This window comes from Schistocerca gregaria, chromosome X (assembly GCF_023897955.1).
Source record: "Schistocerca gregaria isolate iqSchGreg1 chromosome X, iqSchGreg1.2, whole genome shotgun sequence".
Taxonomy (NCBI): Eukaryota; Metazoa; Arthropoda; class Insecta; order Orthoptera; family Acrididae; genus Schistocerca; species Schistocerca gregaria.
The window spans coordinates 791,959,971-791,981,458 of NC_064931.1; the positions used below are offsets into that span (position 1 = coordinate 791,959,971).

The 21,488-nt window shown below is 42.6% G+C and overlaps 1 protein-coding gene across 1 annotated transcript in view; it reads left to right on the top strand.

Annotated features, from left to right (window-relative positions):
- LOC126298324 (uncharacterized) overlaps nucleotides 1-21,488 on the top strand; it is an 897,680-nt gene that overhangs the window by 568,847 nt on the left and 307,345 nt on the right. Inside the window, exon 5 of the mRNA XM_049989621.1 lies at nucleotides 4,698-4,853. Within this exon, the coding sequence (XP_049845578.1) occupies nucleotides 4,698-4,853 (156 nt within the window). The remainder of the gene's footprint in view (nucleotides 1-4,697; nucleotides 4,854-21,488) is intronic.

The following is a 21,488-nucleotide window of genomic DNA, read 5'->3' on the forward strand; positions in this document are numbered from 1 at the left end:
GAGCAATGGTCGCAATCTTGTTAAAACGTAGCTGGAGTTTGGGCGGCGCTCGGAATCATTATCGTCACTGGTGTATGACTTGGAGCTTTTCCAAAACTTGAGAGACAAGTTAGAATTCCTGTTTGGAGACACTCTGTCTCCTGCCTCCGTGAACGACGGTCTTGCTGGCATCGTCTAGAGGCCAAAACAGACAAATACACTACTGGACATTAAAATTGCTACACCACGAAGATGACGTGCTACAGACGCGAAATTTAACTGACAGGAAGACGATGCTGTGATATGCAAATGATTAGCTTTCCAGAGCATTCACACAGGGTTGGCACCAGTAGCGACACCTACAACGTGCTGACATGAGAAAAGTTTCCAACCGATTTCTCATACACAAACGGCAGTTGACCAGCGTTGCCTGGTGAAACGCTGTTGTGATGCCTCGTGTAAGGAGGAGAAATGCGTACCATCACGTTTCCGACTTTGATAAAGGTCAGATTGTAACCTATCGCGATTGCGGTTTATCGTATTGCGACATTGCTGCTCGCGTTGGTCGAGATCAAATGATTGTTAGCAGAATATGGAATCGGTGGGTGCAGGAGAGTAATACGGAACGCCGTGCTGGATCCCAACGGCCTCGTATCACTAGCAGTCGAGATGACAGGCATCTTATCCGCATGGCTGTAACAGATCGTGCAGCCACGTCTGGATCACTGAGTCAACATATGGGGACATTTGCACGACAACTACCATCTACACGATCAGTTCGACGAGGTTTGTAGCAGCATTGACTATCAGCTCGGTGACCATGGCTGCGGTTACCCCTGACGCTGCATCACAGACAGGAGCGCCTGCGATGGTCTACTCAACGACGAACCTGGGTGCACGAATGGCAAAACGTCAGTTTTTCGGATGAATCGAGGTTCTGTTCACAGCATAATGATGGTCGCATCTGTGTTTGGAGGCATCGCGGTGAACGCACATTGGAAGCGTGTATCGTCATCGCCATACTGGCATATCACCCAGCGTGATGGTATGGAGTGCCATTGGTTACACGTCTCGGTCACCTCATGTTCGCATTGAGTGCACTTTGAACAGTGGACGTTACATTTCAAATGTGTTACGACCCGTGGCTCTACCCTTCATTCGATCTCTGTGAAACCCTACATTTCAGCAGGATAATGCACGACCACATATTGCAGGTCCTGTACGGGCCTTTCTGGATACAGAAAATGTTCGACTGCTGCCCTGGCCAGCACACACTTCAGATCTCTCACCAATTGAAAACGTCTGGTCAATGGCGGCGGAGCAACTGGCTCGTCACAATACGCCAGTCACTACTTTTGAATCGGTGGGTGCAGGAGAGTAATACGGAACGCCGTCCAAGCTCTGTTTGACTCAATGCCCAGGCGTATCAAGGTCGTTATTACGGACAGAGGTGGTTGTTCTGGGTACTGATTTCTCAGGATCTATGCACCCAAGTTGCCTGAAAATGTAGTCACATGTCAGTTCTAGTATAATACATTTGTCCAATGAATACTCGTTTATCATCTGCATTTCTTCATGGTGTAGCAATTTTAATGGCCAGTAATGTATGTGTGCAGTACGCTATTAACTGCCGGTCACAGCTGGCGCGCACGCAGCCGAGTACTGGAAATTTATTGGGTGAGATTCGATCAGCAGTGCTTTCCTGTGGAACAGCTCAGGGGGCACTGTATTTGTTGACCTCGTGGAGTTAATCGTTTCGGTAACTGATGAGCCCACTTAGTTGTTTGATCTTAAGGATGCATTTTGCGTCTGTCAATTGATTGTTCTTTCGAGTTCACTTTTCAGTACCACTTTCTGATATGCTCTTCACTTGACTATTGGCTATATTCATTACACGATCCTAAAATTGGTACCGAGATCGGAATTAAAGATAACTGCTCTCTACCTTTGCATTCCTTGCTGCCTTGTTCAAGGGTTACCCACTTGAATGTTCGTTAAGGGAAATAAATAGCATCTTTTACGAGCGTGCATTTTAATTTCATAATTACATGCCTCCCTTGACTAAAATGCGCTATATTGTAGTGGCTTAACTGTGTATTTCATGCATGACCACTGACTTTTAAAGGTGTGCTTACCCCTGTTAAAATAAGATTTTAGAAGACGTTATCAGTTGCGCGACATGTTTCATTACCTTTTAAAAGTAACTGAAAAGTGATTGAATGGAGAGCGTCAGTTTCCTGATCACGGGGAACATAATTTTGCATATCAGGGATTGTTGTTGTTGTGGTCGTCGAGTTCACTTTTCATTACCACTTTCTGAGACTGGTTTGATGCAGCTCTCCATGCTACTCTATCCCGTGCAAGCTTCTTCATCCCCCAGTACCTACTGCAACCTACATCCTTCTGAATCTACTTAGTGTATTCATCTCTTGGCCTCCCTCTACGATTTTTGCCCTCCACGCTGCCCTCCAATACTAAATTGGTGATCCCTTGATGCCTCAGAACATATCCTGCCAACCGAGCCCTTCTTCTAGTCAAGTTGTGCCACAAACTTCTCTTCCCCACAACCCTATTCAATACCTCCTCTTTAGTTATGCGATCTACCTATCTAATGTTCAGCATTCTTCTGTAGCACCACATTTAGAAAGCTTCTGTTCACTTCTTGTCCAAACTATTTGTCATCCATGTTTACACTTCCATACATGGCTACACTCCATACGAATACTTTCAGAAACGACTTCCTGACACTTAAATCTATACTCGATGTTAACAAATTTCTCTTCTTCAGAAACGCTTTCCTTGCCATTGCTAGTCAACATTTTATATTCTCTCTACTTCGACCATCATCAGTTATTTTGCTCCCCAAATAGCAAACCTCCTTTACTAATTTAAGTGTCTCATTTCGTAATCTAATTCCCTCAGCATCACTCGACTTAATTCGACTACATTGCATTCGACTACATTCCATTATCCTCGCTTTGCTTTTAGATTAGAGTAGATTAGTTTTTCGTTCTATAGATCCGTGTTGAGGAGATCCTCGTTCACGTGGAACATGTCACCTTTTTTAAAGTTGAAATGACAATACTAATAGCATAAATATATACAACACATCATTTGTTTCTGTTAAAAATTCGTCAGTGGAGTAGAAGGAGTTGGCCACTAGTAAGTCTTTCAGGCACCTTTTAAACTGATCTTTATTTGTAACTAAATCTTTTATGTTTTCTGGCAAATTATTGAAGATGAGTGTTCCTGAGTAGTGGACCCCTTTTTGAACTAAAGTAAGTGCATTTAATTCCTTGTGCAGATAATTTTGGTTCTGGTATTGTACGTATGAACTGAGTTGTTTGTTGGAAAAAAGAGATATATTATTTAGGACAAATTTCATTAAGGAGTAAATGTACTGAGAGGCAGTAGTTAGTATACCCAGTTCTTTGAAGAGGTTTCTACAAGACGTCCGTGAGTTTACTCCACAAATAATACGTATTACACGCTTTTGGACTCTGAAAACTTTCGTTTGACTTGAAGAGTTACCCGAAAATATTATACCATATGACATTATGAATGAAAGTAGGCAAAGTATACAAGCTTTTTCACTTTTATGTCGCCTATGTCTGCTAACACTCGAAATGCAAATACAGATTTGTTAAGGCATTACTGCAGTTCTGTGGTGTGCTCCTCCCAACTGAATTTATTATCAAGTTGTAATCCCGGGAATTTAAGACTGTCAACCTCTTCTATCTGCTCTTCTTCATACTTTATGCATATGCTGGGTGGAAACCTCTTACAGGTTCTGAATTGCATGTAGTGAGTCTTTTCAAAGTTTAATGTCAATGAGTTGGCTTTAAACCATTTATTAATATCCATGAAAATATCATTAGCAGATCTTTCTAGAACTACACTCGACATATTATTTATTCAATACTTGTATCATCTGCAAACACAACGAACTCTGCTTCTGGCAGTGTAACTGATGAGAGATCATTAATGTACACAAGAAAAAGCAATGGCCCTAAGATGGATCCTTGTGGGACACCACATGTAATTTCTTTCCATTCTGATGATGACTGATGACTTAATTCACTAGTCCCTTGCACTGACTCCCTTTGTTTCCTGTTAGCGAGGTATGACTTGAACCATTTTGCAGCACTGCCCGTGACACCATAGAATTCTAATTTATTTAAAAGGATGTTTGTTGATGTTCATCTTATATCCTCCTTTCAAGACACTGTCCATTCCGTTCAACTGCTCTTCCAAGTCCTTTGCTGTCTCTGACAGAATTATGATGTCATCGGCGAACCTCAGGGGTATGTGCACTGTAACCACAGCCACACCACCACACAAAATCTTTTGCGCCAGCTGCGCTGCCACAAGCTGCCGGCCTATATATAATGGGAACTGCGTGACCTGTGCATAGACGTCTGGTGCCACATATCTCCAGACTGTTAGTTCAATTCTGCGTATAATTTTAGGACAAGGCAGGCACTATTTTCCCAGCAATCCCTGTCTTATCTAGAAGAAAACTGGACCAGATTGATCAGTATATCTCCAGAAACGTACCAAGCTGTTGTCGATACATGTCACATACAATCGCTACTGTACTGCGTCACAAAGGCGGTCATCTTGTTATGACTCTTTAGTGAATACGATTTACAAACAAGCCGCAGAGGCTATATCGCTACACACTGTGCGTCTAGTCTGAACAGCAGGGCTGGTTGCAGGTGCTGTTCCGGCGGCAGGTGAAGGGCTACCCCGAGCGCGTGCTGCTGACGCTGGCGTGCGACCTGTTCGGCATCGCAGGCTACTACGCGCTCACACTCACCGAGGCCGCCAAGTCCGGCCTACAGCTCCTCGTTGGCGATCCTGCTTACCTTAAGGTACAGTCTCAACTGAAACATAGATGTGCACTACAATAACCACATTACACCATAGTACGTTGCACCTGTCTTAGAAAGGAACAGAAACATTTTACTCAAATTTCTTAAGAGTCGTTTACCTGTTTTCCTGTTATATGCAGAGTACCGGAGAATTGACGCTGATGAGCGCTATGGATATCAGCGCAAGAGCAAATATTTTTTAAGTAACAGTACCCAGTATGTTGTCCTCGACGTCGAGTGTCAATCAGAGGCAAGGGTATATTCATGAGTGCCGCAGAGAAGTGTTACAAGTCTGCTGTTATTTTCTACATACATAAATGGTCTGGTGGACGGGGTACGCAGCAACCTGAGGCTGTTTTCTGATGATGCTGTGACATACGGGAAGGTACCGTCGTTGGGTGACTGTAGCACGATACAGAATAACTTAGACAAAATTTCTAGTTGTTGTAATGAAAGCCAACCAGCTTTAAATGTAGAAAAATGTAAGTTAATGTAGATGAGTATGAAAACCAAATCATAATGTTTGAATACGGTATTAGCAGTGCGCTGACAGTCACGTTGTTTAAATGTCTGCGTGTAACGCTGCAAGGCAGTACGAAATGGAATGAACATGTAAGGACTGTAGCAGTAGAGTGGTCGACTTCAATTTATTGGGAGAATTTTAGTAAAGTGTGGTTCATATGTAAAGGAGATCGCATACAGGACACTAATGCGAGTCATTGTTGAGTACTGTTCAAGTGCTTGGGATCCTCATCAGGTCTTATTAACGGAAGACACCGAAATAATTCAAAGGCGGGCTGCTATATTTGTTACTGATAGCTTCATGCAAGACGCAAGTATGACGGTGGTGCTTCGGGAACTCAAATGGGAATCGCTGGAGGAAAAGTGACGTTCCTTTCGAGGATCAGTATTGAGAAAATTTAGAGAACCAACTTGTGACGCTACTGCAGCACAATTCTACTTCCGACAATGTACCTTTCGCATAAAGACCATGAAGATAAGATGAGAGAGATTAGGGCTCCTGCGAAGACAAGTAGACAGGCGTTTTGTTCTCGCTCGATTTTCGAGTGGAACAGAAAAGGAAACGACCAGCAGTGGTACAGAATATCCTCCACCTCGCACTATGCGGAGTCTGTACGTAGATATAGATGTAGTGAGAAAGTAGGACAGGGGTGATCCTCCGCTTTCCCCTCTACTCTCATCTGTTAGTTCACTTCTGCGTGTAATTTTAGGAAAACAGGGAAAGGCAGGCACTATTTTCCCAGCAACTCATGTCTTATCTAGGAGAAAACTGGACCAGCTTGATCTTCCGTAAGCTCTGCAGTTTGTAGAAAATTTCCCTTTGTGTTATCTGAATCACTAACGCGAACTCATGTGGCGTCGTTCGTGCGGAAGAATACAGTCGGAAATACAAGTATTTGACGATAAAGTGGTGGGAGATGTTGACTTACAGATTCTGATCATCAGAATGTGGGGAATGTCCCGCTGTTAAAACTTAGACCTTTCGGGATTCGATAATGTAGTATGAGAATGTGATACTTTTGATGGTGTTGATTTCGACGGTTAGGAACGTTAAGTTAGCCAATCCAATCTGCGCAGCAAGTAGGCTATATGGTGACACCACAATTCACTCTCCCCCAGTTCTATATTTATGGATCAACAACAGCAAAAAACAATACATACAAGCGCATTATAGCAGCTCACCCCAAACATCGATAAAATATCTAGGGATAACGTCACGGGATAGAATGATGTAAAATAATAATAAAAAATCACTTCTAAGGAACGCGTTTTTCTGCCGCGGATTTATCGAGAGAATAGCTCGAAAGGACAGTGCGGCTACAAACAATACCATATACATAGCATGTAAGCTTTCACGGCCGGCGTCTTCATTAAATAAAACTTCCAGGCTGAATTGCCGTGGTCCATACATAAAATTTCTTCTCCTTCCCGACGTTTCGTTGCCGGCTGCGGGCAATATCTTCTGAGGTGAGTCGGCGACTGGCTGCTAGGCGCTGGAGGTCCCACTTATATAGAGCGCTTAGATGGCGCCACCACTCGTCACGTGCTTTCAACTTTAAAACTATCTCTGGCTAGTGCAATTTCTCTCGATTACAAGTGATCGATTGCACGTCGTTGGTACAAAGTCGAACGCCATATCTTGTCTAGGTTAGAGATAGTTTTAAAGTCGCGCGCGATGTTTGCGCAATAGCATGAAAATATCACTGAAATGATTGAAAACCATTAAAACATTAAACCCGTAACATAGAAGCAAATGATTCAGTGACCATATGATAATACGAAGACGTAACATATAGTATTTTATTAGGTTTTCACCCAATTCTTTTGTAAACCAATGAATTACGTAAACTGTAAAATAACTTCAAGTACATCATCTGTGAGTGAAGGTAAGGGCGAGGGGAGAGGGGAGGAGAGACAAAAAATGAACAGATTCAACCTGAAAATCATAAATATCCTAGAGAGCTTCAGGCCGATACTTTTGACAAGATAAGAGAGGGGCTTTCGTCATGCAGGCGGTAATGAAGATGTCATTTTCCTCTTTTCCTACTTCCCTACTATTAAACTGAGGAGACAAAAGTCATGGGATACCTCTTAATATCGTGTCGGACCTCCTTTTGGCGAGCGTAGTGCAGCATCTCGTTGTGGCATGGACTCAAAAATTCGTTGGAAGTATCGTGCAGAAATATTGAGCCATGTTGCCTCTATAGCCGTCCATAATAGCGAAAGGGATGCCGGGGCAGGTTTTTGTGCACGAACTGACCTCTCGATTATCTTCCACAAGTGTTTGATGGATTCATGTGGTGCGATTTGGGTGCCCAAATTATTCGCTCGCATTGTCCAGAATGTTCTTGAAAATATTCGCGAACAATTGTGGGCTGGTGAAAAGGCACATCGTAATCCATCGTTCTTTGGGAACACGAAGTCCATGAATGGCTAGAAATGGTCACCAAGTAGCCGAAAGTAACCATTTCCAGTCAATGATCGGTTCAGTTTGATCGGAGGATCCAGTCCATTACATGTAAAGACAGCCCACATCGTTATGGAGCCACCATCTGCATGCACAGTGTTTTGTTGCAGCCTGGGTCCATACTTCGTGCGGTCTACGCCAAATTCGAACCCATTCGTCATAATTTGGGACTCGTACGACCAGGTCACGGTTTCCCAGTTGTCTAGAGCCCACCCGATATACAAAGAGCCCAGGAGAGGCGCTGAGGGCGATGTCGTGCTGATAGCGTAGGAACTCGCGTCGGTTGTCTATTGACATAGCCCATTAACGCCAAATTTCTCCGCACTGTTCTACCGGATACGTTCGTCGTACGTCACACGTTGATTTCTACGGTTATCTAAGCAGTGTTGCTCGTCTGTTAGCACTGATACCTCTTCGTAAACGACGCGTTCTCGGTCGTTAAGTGGAGGCCGTCGGCCATTACATTGGTCGTGCTGAGAAGTAATGCCTGAAATTTGGTATTATCGGCACATTCTTGACACTGTGTCTCTTAGAATATTGAAGTCCGTAACGATTTTAGAAATGGAACATCCCATACGTCTGTCTCCAACTACAATCCCGCGCTCAAAGTCTCTTAATTCCCGTCATGCGGCCATAATCACGTCGGACACCTTTTCACATGACTCACCTATGTGCAAATGACAGCTCCGCCAACGCACTGCACTATTGTACCTTGTGTACGCGATACTACCGCAATCTGTATATGTGCATATCGATATCGCATGACTATTGGAATCTCAGTGTATTACCACCTCCAATAATACGCTGATAATGTAAATGGTTCAGTTTAGAAGTTTACTTATGCTTTGTGTATATAAGTTTACCTTTCTGTCTTTGGTACAGAGTACACTTATGAAAGTCTACAATTTTTACTCTCACATTTTTACTCGTTTTGTATAATAATTGTTTCTAATATTTTACTCACTCTCTCATCCTCCCCACCCCGACCCCCTTCCCCCCACCCACCTCCACCTCCCTCCCTCACAAATGATATACATCAAGTTAGTTTACAGTTTACAGAATTAATTGTTTTTAAAAAAAAAACTTTTTGGATGATAACCTAAAAAAATGCCATATGTTGCATTTTCTTATTGTCATATGTTCACTATATCCCTTGATTCTAGGTTATTGTTTTAATTTTCTAATGGTCTGAAGCTGTTTTAGTGATACTGTTTCACACTCTTGGGCACGCATCCCGCGCATACAAGTACCGCCCGCTCTCTTTCGAAACTTTCCTTAACATAGCAGAGATTCGCGACGTCAGATCACAAGTTACATTTGTCGAGTACTGTCTTCTGACGATCAACATGATTCATATGCTGTTCTATTACGGAGGAGCTATCTTTCCTTGGTTCCTTATGGCTACAATTTTAACGTACGTACAAAATATTTTGTAATCAGTAAGTGTAAATATCTCATTGTAGGGCAGTGAATTATTTTTCACTTTTTCTGTAAACCTATATTTTAATTGTATACCTAGTTATTGTTATAGGTGTAAGCACTGAGCTTCCTGCTGAAGATATTTTAAAAATGTCGAAAACTAGGTTAAGGGATTTGAATAAACCTTTCATTTCAGCATCTGACTCGTTGTATTTCATATTAGTCTCACGAAGATACGATTCTACAGTTGTTGCAACCAACCAAGTTCAAGATTTTACAGTCTAAAAATGTTTAATTTTTATTTATAGCACTTAATTACATTGGAAATAAAACAGCTACAATTACAAGGTTTGCAGAAAGTGTCTTTCAGTATCTCGGTCATTGTCTTTTCTGTGATAATATCTCTTTTTATGATACGTTGCGCTGATAATAATAACATAACAAGTATGCCTCGGAACATATCGTTACTATTTCAGTTCAGTAACCCAATGCTTAGCTCACTGTTTTACAGAGATCCCAAAGACAGTGCAAAATATTCTCCCGGTTAATGCCTCCACCATGTGCCCAGTTTTCTTTAAATGACTCCAGACACATAATGAACTTTTCAGTCTCTTCCTTAGACCCTTTATTTCCAGTAAATTCCGACTTCCTTCGCCACTTTGTAACTAGTTTTACATGGCCACCCATTTGCCTGTTTATTTTATTTTGGAACACTCCAGACTTCTTCACCTCTCTTTGAGATTTCATTTTTCCTGCTTTTAATCTCTGCTCTTCTGTGGCGATAGTTTTCTTTCCTAATTATTGAAAACCTTTCACCTGCATTCCTCACAGTAATTTTGTTGCACATGACCTTACTCACAATCGTTTTCATGCACTCTTTATTCTATTTTCTTCTTAATTTTCTCTCAGTTTGCGGAATTTCAATCTGAAAAGAAGTAAGAAGAAGAAAATATAATTTAAAAATTATTCTGACAGATACTGAAAGACAATCGGGTGGCCGGTACTCTACGGCTGATCAACAGTGGGATCTAGTCATATTGTATGTTCTATTATAGAAATTTTCATGAAACGTGTGGTGTCACCGCCAGACACCACACTTGCTAGGTGGTAGCCTTTAAATCGGCCGCGGTCCGGTAGTATACGTCGGACCCGCGTGTCGCCACTATCAGTGATTGCAAACCGAGCGCCGCCACACGGTAGGTCTAGAGAGACTTCCTAGCACTCGCCCCAGTTGTACAGCCGACTTTGCTAGCGATGGTTCACTGACTTCTACGCTCTCATTTGCCGAGACGATAGTTAGCATAGCCTTCAGCTACGTATTTGCTAAGACCTAGCAAGGCGCCAGTATCCGTACTATTGATATTGTGAATCATGTACCATAAAGAGCGACGTTCTCCATTAATGGATTAAAGTTAGGTATTCCACCAGCTACGTCCGTTTTTCTCAATTCTAATTCCCTTGTCATGTTCCAGACCTCACGCCAGCCTGCCTGAGCTAAAACGCGTGCATTTCGGCCTCCTTTAGTTATACGGGTTGGCTCTCCTGCCAACCACAACAAAACGTATGTTAAATGTCAATCCTTCCAAAACACAGAGAACTGAAATAAAACACTGAAATAATCACTTACCTTAAAAACGGATACCACAGTCCTCAAAAGATCTTCCATGCGCTAAGAGCTACAGGAACACCAGATATTTTACAGTAGTTACTGTTTCCAGTGACTCGCTGGCAACAGGATAATCAAACAGCAGATGAGGTGTTCGCGTATTTATATTGTTGTAAGGAGACACTAAACTGTCTTTGACCATCTTTTCGTGAAACGTTGTTGAAATTTAACAAACCATTATTTTATGCAAACGGCAACTATTCTATTGCGTCCACCATACGTCCCATGGAAGAACAAATTTCGACAGATTAGGGAAAGTATGGAGGCATGCAGTGATATTCATAACGCTCTACTTGCTAGTGTAAGAGGTAAAGAGAGGGGCAAGGAACAATAAGAAGTAATCTCCGGCATTTTCTATACGTTGCATTGAGGAGTATTCATGTCGGAGGAGAGGAAATGTAAATTCTCACTACAAAGAATAACTCTAAACCTACTATACTGCGGGATGAAACAGAATCCTTAATCAGTATCTCAAGGTGGCTCACAATGTTTGGACTTGAACTAGTAACTACAGTCGGCAGGGAAAATCTATGACACGATTGATATTTTAGTGCAGTTTACATCTTTCACTCTCAGAATGTATTGCATCCTATTTCCAGTGTGAAGTTACGTTAGCAACATGTATCGCTAATAAGAACCCTGAAGGTAATGTGTCAGACTCCAATCGTGAAAGAAGGAAAGAATATTAGCATTTAACATCCACTCAACAACTCTAATCGTGAAGGGAAAAGAAAGAATACCCGTCTAAGACTGTGGTAATGCCCTTCAGTGCATGATGAAAATAAATTTCTGAAGATCCGGGCAGGGTCGCCAGATGAAACATTCCTTTCATCTATCCGTGGAGCTTCTGCAGCGTAGTACAAAGTCTTACTCGCGGCCGCAGCAAGAATCCACTCAATCTCGGCGCTAAGCGGCGCGCGAGGCCAATTACGTGACATATTGCTCCCCAGATTTACTCGGAAACGTTTATTGGCGGAACCGGATTAATTCTCTGTAATACTGCGCTGATAAAATCCGTCTTAATAACGGTCGTCAGGCTCGCTTTGACCTGTCAGACAGGGTTAATCTCCAAAGCCAGTAATTACAAAGCCGAGGTCTCTAACACACGCCTGTGTGGTGGTGCCCGTGTCGAGGATAGGACGGTTCGAATCCTGGCAGTGGATGACATTTTCAGAACTACAATTAAGTCAGCAAGGGCAGGAGGTGGTGGCATAAAATTTCTGATCACCAGTATTTGCGCCGTCCGTCCCCTGTAGCTGAGTGGTCAGCGGGACAGAATGTCAATCCTAAGAGCCCGGGTTCGATTCCCAGCTGTGTTGGAGATATTATCCGCTCAGGGACTGAGTGTTGTGTTGTCCTAATCATCATCATTTCATCCTCATCGACGCGCAAGTCGCCAAAGTGGCGTCAAATCGAAAGACTTGCACCCGGCGAACGGTCTACCCGACGGGAGGCGCTAGTCACACGACATTATTTTATTGTTTGCGCCAGTGTCTTCGGTTAAAGTCCAAACCACTCTGCAGTGTCTCATGAAACGATGGCACGTGACACCGTTGATCGGGTCTGTCGGACAGAGACGTTAAGCTTAGCGGACCCCTTGGTGCTTTCGCATTCTGGAGGACGACGGTTCAATCCCGCGTCCGGTCATCCTGATTTAGGTTTTCCGTCATTTCCCTAAATCACTCCAGGCAAATGCCGGGATGGTTCCTCCGAAAGGGCAGGGCCGACTTCCTTCCCTAATCCGATGAGACCGATGACTACGCTGTCTGGTCTCCTTCCCCAAACAACCAAACCAAACCAAACCTTGGTGCTTTTCAAGAGGAGTGGACAATGTATGCACCACGTTTCACCCTCTGTCTTCTCTCATCGTCTCCAACACGAACATGACACTACACTACACACACCAATACTTAACAGACACACTTCGAGACACAGCCCTCATATTTCTCGACAGAAAGGTGCCTTCAGGCCCGGAGAATAGGGGAAAACCTTTCCAATTAGGCAACTGAACAAGCACTTCAGGGTCTCCTAGCCATTCATGACATACGAATTGGCGTTTTACTGGTCAGTAACTAAAGTCCCGAAGGTATACAATTACTCTTAAAAAGATTTAGATCGGGCCACTATACCGGATAATGTACACCACTACCTGATCACAAACTGTCTCTAGCGGAATTCTAGCAACTTTGGCCGATAATCTCAGTGCAACAAAACACGAATACAGTTTAAAATCGAAATGTTCAATAAAAACCAACAACTCAAAATTCTGCTGCAGAAAACTCATTCTGAATATAAGTGACATGATCAGAATAGGGAAAAACGATCTTAAGCAGATAATTAAATACAGAATTATAAAAAATTAGAGCTTCCTATCAAACTTCTTAAAAATTTTCAAACTTTTTTCTGTATATTGTCTCAATCGCATTCAACATAACAAAATTTTACAAAGTGATGACTCAACTACCATCCTGAGAACTGAGAGCAGTGAAAACCAAAGAAAAATATCCTCAGGGAATAAGTTATATAAAAACTGCTATTGGCTTACTTTAACAATTTTTTAATGAATTAACATACGTCATATAGTATTATAATTGCATCTAATAGTGTACAACACTGTTGCATCGTCCATAACATTCTTATTTTCATATAGTATTATGAAGGCATCTAATAGTGTACAACACTGTTGCATCGTCCATAACATTCTTATTTTCAAGTCTTTAGTAAAATATATTATGTACAGCCTAAAACGAACGTAAGGGCAAATACATTATGTACTGGCTAACAAGAGAATAAGAAGAGAGACTAGTTCGTTGAACGTACCACGATATCTGTGACAGAAATTAAAACAAATAGCCTGCACAACATCATAAAAATTATATATAGTAAAACGTCTATATAACTATTTTCATTACAGTCATTGACTGCAAACAGAGATTTGACTTCCAAAAGCATAGGCAAGAAAGAAATGTTTGCTCTTAGTTAACAGATAATAAAAGCAATATGATTATTCAAAATAGTAAACAGTCGTAGTGAAGATACCATTTAAGCTGTACTTGAAGTCAAATGTAAAACGTAAAATACAGGGTGGGGCAAATGAAAGTGGCACAGAGAACAGAGTTACAGGGTGCAAAGAAACACAACAGACGAAAGGAAATATAGTACTAACCTGACTATTGCAGATGTTGAAAGTGATCACCATTCATGTCTTGACACTTTTGGGCCCTGGTCAGTAAGTTGCTGAAGGCAGATCGAAGCTGGACTGCTGAAACTGCTGCAATCTCATCCGAAATGTTGTGGTGCAGTTCTTGAAAACTATGAGGGTTGTTGCGAAACACCTTAGACTTGAAGGCTCCCCACGCAAAGAAATCGCACACAGACAGATGAGGTGTCCTGGATGAGCAGGTAGGGCCTCGACCAGACTAACCTATGCTATCAACTTTGTCAGGGGCGAAGAGTGTATAAATGGGCTTCAGGGTTCAGCCGGCTGTGTGGGCAGTTGCTCCACCCAGTTATAAGTAAATGAAGGACTTCTCCTCTTCCGTTAATTCTGCCGCAAATGGTTTCCAAATGGTGGATATTTAACGAGCCGAAGTCAGTGTCTAACGCAAGAAGATGGGACTAGTATTGCGGCGTGCAGGCACCGAACATCAAAGCCCAACATTCTGATCGTACAACGGTGTTTCGTGGAAGTTAAGCGGATTCTCCGCTGCCCAAAACCTGTGATTCTTTGAGTTGACATAACCACTCAGGTGAAACCAGGATTCATCAGACATAAAGGACAGGTCCATCTCCAAGCCATTCATTGTTATCTCAGTGAACAGCCACTCACAAAACTTGAGGCGCTGAGGAACATCTGTTCGTTGTAATGCATCAACAACAGTCACTCGGTGGGGATGCACGTGCAGGTCCAGATGGAGTATTCGTCTGATATGCTTGTCTCTTGCGACAGGCGTCGGGTTGCTTTGGTAGAAATTTGAAGCATTTCTGGTGAACTCCGCCACATTTTCTGGTGTCCGGGCACATTTCGGAATGTTTCTTGACTTGTTCGAAACACATCCTGTCTGATGCAGTGTTCGGAATAAGTGAGTATGCAACTATTTGCCAGCACTGTGGCACCACTGAACTTCTCAGAATACAACTGATCACGCGGTTTCCTAGACTCACCTTTGCACTGCTCCACTCACACTGGCACAGCCCGCACTACGCTCTGAACTGATATGGATCACTTGGCAGGCGTACACGTGGTGTGCTCGTCGCAGGGTGTGGTTGTAAGCATACATGCACGTTCAATCGCATCCACTAGTCCGGGCAACTTTTATTTCCAACATACTGGGTAACTTGCCCAAACACTAAAGGTATTTGTGCTCTGGGTAACACCCCCAAGTATTCACAGTTAAAGCAATAGTGAATGTTGTGTCTAGACCAAAATGACAAGTTAACTGTTACAGAAAGTGCCACTTCTTCATCCAACACCACCTCCTGCTGTGCGCCCCCGGTAACTGCGTGGTGCCGGCACGGTAGCTCAGCGTGTTCTGTCAGATCTGCCCTCTGTAATAAAAAAAAACCTGAGTTATTCGATCAACAACGAACTTAAACGGATGTCTTACGACGTCCGCCCCGAGCAGATGCAGCGAACAAAAGGAAAAAGCCAGCACGGTGGCTCAGCGTGTTCGGTCAGAGGGTTAGCAACCCTCTGTAATAAAAAAAAACTGAGTTAATGGATCAACAACGAACCTAAAACTGATGTCTTACGACGTCCGCCCTGAGCAGAGGCAACGAACAAAAGCGAACAAAATGAGATCAAACTATAAAAAAAAAAAAGTGGTCAGCGCGACAGAATGTCAATCCTTAGGGACCGGGTTCGATTCCCGGCTGCGTTGGAGATTTTTTCTACTCAGGGACTGGGTGTTGTGTTGTCCTAACCATCATCATTTCATCCCAATCGATGCGCGAGTCGAAAAAGTGGCGTCAGATCAAAAGAGTTGCACCCGGCGAACGGACTATCGTACGGGAGGCCCTAGTCACACGACATTTACATTTTTTACCTCCAGCTAACTACAGACTCCGCGATCAGATATAATGCATCTTCACTCAAACAAGTGTACTCTCACGAAATCACAGCCTTCGCTAGAAATATCGAAAAAGCAGAATTCCACGCCCACGCACGGGAATCACATTGGGATTCTTTCGGTTTTCTGTACTACAAGACATAACTTGTTTGGTCACAAAGGATTACTTACTCCCTACACCAGAAAGTCAGTTACTTTCTAACACCAGCGCCACCCCAGAGAGCAAGTGACTTCTCCTAACCTCGTGACAGATATCGGCTGACTCCCTGATTTCACAAGTTCCAAAAATTTCCATGAAATTTTTGGACATTTAGCCCATTCAGCCAATCGGACTCAGAAGCAGACTACAGGCATGTCCTTTGTTTGCTACTCCCGCTAATAGCGTCTCTGTTAAGCACTGCTTTCTGCCACAATTCTCAGAAGTTTCTTTCCAAAAGGTGCTGGAAAACACCGGCCGCCATAGGAAAACTATTCACCCATTAGATCAGCGTAGCACGCTCAGACCAGTACCCGTTTAGGAGGATTAGGGAAAGATCAACACCACCGAATGCTCTGAAACTACTGGTTCATGAAAGATGGAGCACTTTCACGCCGTGCTGCAGGTGTCCTCCATTTTCTTCAGGCGACATTCAGCTATCGGATTATTGGCCTTGACAAATTACCATTCACTGGACCTGGTGTGGAATGCTACCCTTACAGTCACGATCTCAACCAGAGCGATTATTTCTTATGCCGTTATCTGAAGTACAGTGCCTCCAAAGATGTTCCTACAACGCTGCATGATCTTCAAACTGTAATTTCCAGAGAGATTCGAGCAGCCGAAAATGATGTTCATCAGAAAATCATCACAGAATTCAGATCAAGGCTCTACACAGTCACTGCTGTAGAAGGAAACACTTTGATATGCATCTGTATTAAAGTTCAGGTTGTGTGCTGTAGTATGAATATAATAATAAGAATACATCACCCCTTATTCCGTCGTAGTGGACAAAATCTTTCAAACACCTACTTAGCACCGCCCTGTACTTGCAACTTTAATATAAAATTGCATAAAATCTAGCCCTAAAAAAGCAGAAGTAGAGTCTCTGCCGTATGCACTAAATCTAAAATCTTCAGTAACCAATGTGCCAGTCGGTTCCATCCCTGGTATGAGTTAGCACTTGTCCTGTATCAACTATCTCTAGCTCGTACTTCACGCCGATCCCAAATGACCTCGTTGCTCGTGCAAGATCTGCCCCAAAGTAGTGTGAGCAACGGTTTGGTATGCTGGTGAATTCGAAACAAAGAGGATCTTATGTGCCCCATGAGGAGTTGCCGTTGGATGGTAAGTGGCGGATTCATAGCCTCAGCAAAGAGGCTAGGTATAGCACTGGCCTTGTAAGCTCCTAACTGGAGCAAATGCGTCATGTCTGCTCTTTAAAACCTGTGCTTAAAGCCGTACTCTGACGCGACTTGAAAATATACGAAAACATAGGAGCTGGTGACGTCACAGCTTGGAATTTCGCATTTCACTACATTTCGAAACGTGAAGTGGAGAATCTGGCTTCAGATTTCTGTCTCGTGTAGAGGAATCTGGCCAGTGAGAGATGGCGTCGGTTTTACGACAAAAGCAGAACATGTAAACCACGCTACGTTTTTGTGAGATTCTCAGTTTGCTGATGCTTTGAAACGGGTTATATTCATACTACATACTGTATAATAAATAAACCGACAAATACGAAGTTTATCTTCATGGAGATAACCTGTTTCAAAGCATCAGCAAACTGAGAATCTTACAAAAACGAGTCGTTTTAGGTATGATTTGTTATAACAAAATGACAGAAAATTACATACTGGTAGTTAAAGACCTCCCGTATTTGATGCTTTTATAACTTGTGTGCCATGAAAGTATACCAGTTCAGTGCTACGGTGCAATGATAACCTAGCACAGGGGTCTCCAAACGTGTTAGTCCGCGGGCCACATTGACTCCTCCACGAAGTCATAAGGGCCAAGATCTACCCAGTGGGAAAAATAAAGGTGCTGTTGTTTCTAAGGCCGTATAAAATGACGGTGGCTCAAAACCATTAGTAGTGCATTGTATTATTCACCAACAATCTTTGTGTGGAAAACATTTACATATGTCAGAAGTTTTTAAAGCCAGTTATTTCAGTTGTTAATTATATCAGATCTCATGCACTCAGTCATCGCCAGTTCCGCGAGTTTCTTGAAGATATTGAGGCAAGCGACTTGCCACATTATTCTGCAGTGCGTTGGCTTAGCTACGGTAAAGTTCTGACCCGTTTTTTTGAACTCCGAACAGTAACTGAAATTTTTTTGAACTAAAGGAATCGCCCTCTGGCTGAGTTCCGGAACGGTGAGTGGTTATCGAACCTAGCATTTTATACAGACTTAACCAAACATATGAACGACCTTAATTTAAAATTGCAAGGTGAAAACCAGTTTCTGCCTGATTTATACACGCATGTTAAGTCCTTTCTACAAAAGATTGCTTTGTTTCAATCTCAGTTGAACAAAGTATGCTTCACGCATTTTAATACATGCGAAACTGGGATTCTGTTTCCTGTAACTTTCGCAATTGAAGCTTTGGGCACTTTAAAAATTAATTTTGAATCACGTTTTTCAGATATCGATGCAAATTCAAACGATATCAAGAAATTTCAAAATCCCTTTGACGTCGACATAGAAGCGTTACCCGCAGACCTTCAGTTTGAAATTATTGATTTGCAATGTAGCGACTGTTTTAAAGAAAAACATTCAAAGTCAACATTACTGGAATTTTATAAGTGCCTTCCATCCACAAAACAGTTTCAAATTTACATAAATTTGACCGTGGCTTTTTTTCCCTTTTGGCACTAAATATTTGTGTGAAAAAACTTTCTACAAAATGAAACATGCAAAAAGTATTTACAGATCAAAATTAACTGGTGAGCATTTGAAGCCGCTGATGATTATCGCTACCAGTAAACTTGATCTACAACTGGAGGTAATTATGAAAGGAAAGTTACAGCTACATAAAAGTTACTAATTATCACTAAGATGTTAAATCTCTTTACGTGAATACTCTAACACTGTGAGTTTTCAAGATATAAAATAATTACAGTTATTTTCATACATCAATTGCAACTAAAATATCCAATATCATTATGTACACCAGGTATTGTATTTTCTTTAAATTGCCTTTAAATACAAATGTTTTATATGATTTACTTGCTATGTGTATTTTACAACGTAATCAAAAGAAAGTGAATCGTCGCTTAAGAAGCATCTTCTATAATGATTGATTACTAAGGCTAGTCGCCGAAGTGGCGTCCATTTGAAAGACATGCACCAGACTTGTGAGTAGAATAAAATGCAAAGAATTTTTTTTACTTGAAATATTTTTGCCACACTAGTCTGTTAACCGTTCTTTCTTTTTTCACTATCGCATGGAGAATGGTCTGCCTGTTTATTGTGGATAGCCAAAGTTTAACCATGACCTTCCACTTTGTAAACATAGAGCTCCGACAATGTCGCGGTGTTCTGGTCGCGATAGGCCCCGAAACTCAATTGTTGGCAGCATAGGTACCACCTCAAGTATTTGGCGGACCAGATACCGGGGATGTCAGGCCAGCTAACGCGGGCCGGTTTGCCGGCCCTCGCGGGTCGGTTTCGACCCGCGGGCCGTGATTTGGAGACCCCTGACCTAGCAGAAGCACGTCATTTTGGTACAATATGTGGTAGTTAAACATTAAATAATGACACCGCTACATACAGTTGTTACAGAGTGTATACAATATAAGTGAGGCACTGCACTTATGTTAAAGCCGTAGCGTACTTGATAGTGTTGCTAACTTCAGAAAGAGAAGTAGCAGGCTCACGTCAAGCTAGTTCCAAGTTTTATTCTTCATCTTTTGTTTTCTAAAAGATTCTGCATCTTTCTTATTAATGTAATAGATATGTTACCTATATTGGTCGAAATTAAGTATTATAAATAATGCATTCGCTGCAATTCTTGTTGCATAGGGAAATGACTGAAGTGTTTCCCCAGTGGCCACAAGTCTTAACGTGACTGCTGGTCTAGTTAGAAAGTAAACATAAGTTGCACACTGGAAGGTTTTGTTACTAAGAAAAGTTTTGTGAAATATACAGGGTGTTTCAAAAACAACCGGTATATTTGAAACGGCAATACAAACTAAACGAGCAGCGATAGAAATACACCGTTTGTTGCAACATGCTTGGGACAACAGTACATTTTCAGGCAGACAAACTTTCGAAATTACAGTAGTTACAATTGTCAACAACAGATGGCGCTGCGGTCTGGGACATATCCACCATGCGTAGCAACAATATGGCGTAGTCTCTGAATGAAATTACCCGAAACCTTTGACAACGTGTCTGGCGGAATGGCTTCACATGCAGATGAGATGTACTGCTTCAGCTGTTCAATTGTTTCTGGATTCTGGCGGTACACCTGGTCTTTCAAGTGTCCCCACAGAAAGAAGTCACAGGGGTTCATGTCTGGTGAATAGGGAGGCCAATCACGCCGCCTCCTGTATGTTTCGGATAGCCCAAAGCAATCACACGATCATCGAAATATTCATTCAGGAAATTAAAGACGTCGGCCGTGCGATGTGGGCGGGAGCCATCTTGCATAAACCACGAGGTGTTCGCAGTGTCGTCTAAGGCAGTTTGTACCGCCACAGATTCACGAAGAATGTCCAGATAGCGTGATGCAGTAATCGTTTCGGGTCTGAAAAATGGGCCAATGATTCCTTTGGAAGAAATGGCGGCCCAGACCAGTACTTTTTGAGGATGCAGGGACGATGGGACTGCAACATGGGGTTTTTCGGTTCCCCATATGCGCCAGTTCTGTTTATTGACGAAGCCGTCCAGGTAAAAATAAGCTTCGTCAGTAAACCAAATGCTGCCCACATGCATATCGCCGTCATCAATCCTGTGCACTATATCGTTAGCGAATGTCTCTTGTGCATCAATGGTAGCGGCGCTGAGGGGTTGCCGCGATTGAATTTTGTATGGATAGAGGTGTAAACTCTGGCGCATGAGACGATACGTGGACGTTGGCGTCATTTGGACTGCAGCTGCAACACGGCGAACGGAAACCCGAGGCCGCTGTTGCGCGTTGCCCTCTGTGGTTGCCGTACGCGGTCGCCCTACCTTTCCAGTACGTTCATCCGTCACGTTCCCAGTCCGTTGAAATTTTTCAAACAGATCCTTTATTGTATCGCTTTTCGGTCCTTTGGTTACATTAAACCTCCGTTGAAAACTTCGTCTTGTTGCAACAACACTGTGTTCTAGGCGGTGGAATTCCAATACCAGAAAAATCCTCTGTTCTAAGGAATAAACCATGTTGTCCACAGCACACTTGCACGTTGTGAACAGCACACGCTTACAGCAGAAAGACGACGTACAGAATGGCGCACCCACAGACTACGTTGTCTTCTATATCTTTCACATCACTTGCAGCGCCATCTGTTGTTGACAATTGTAACTA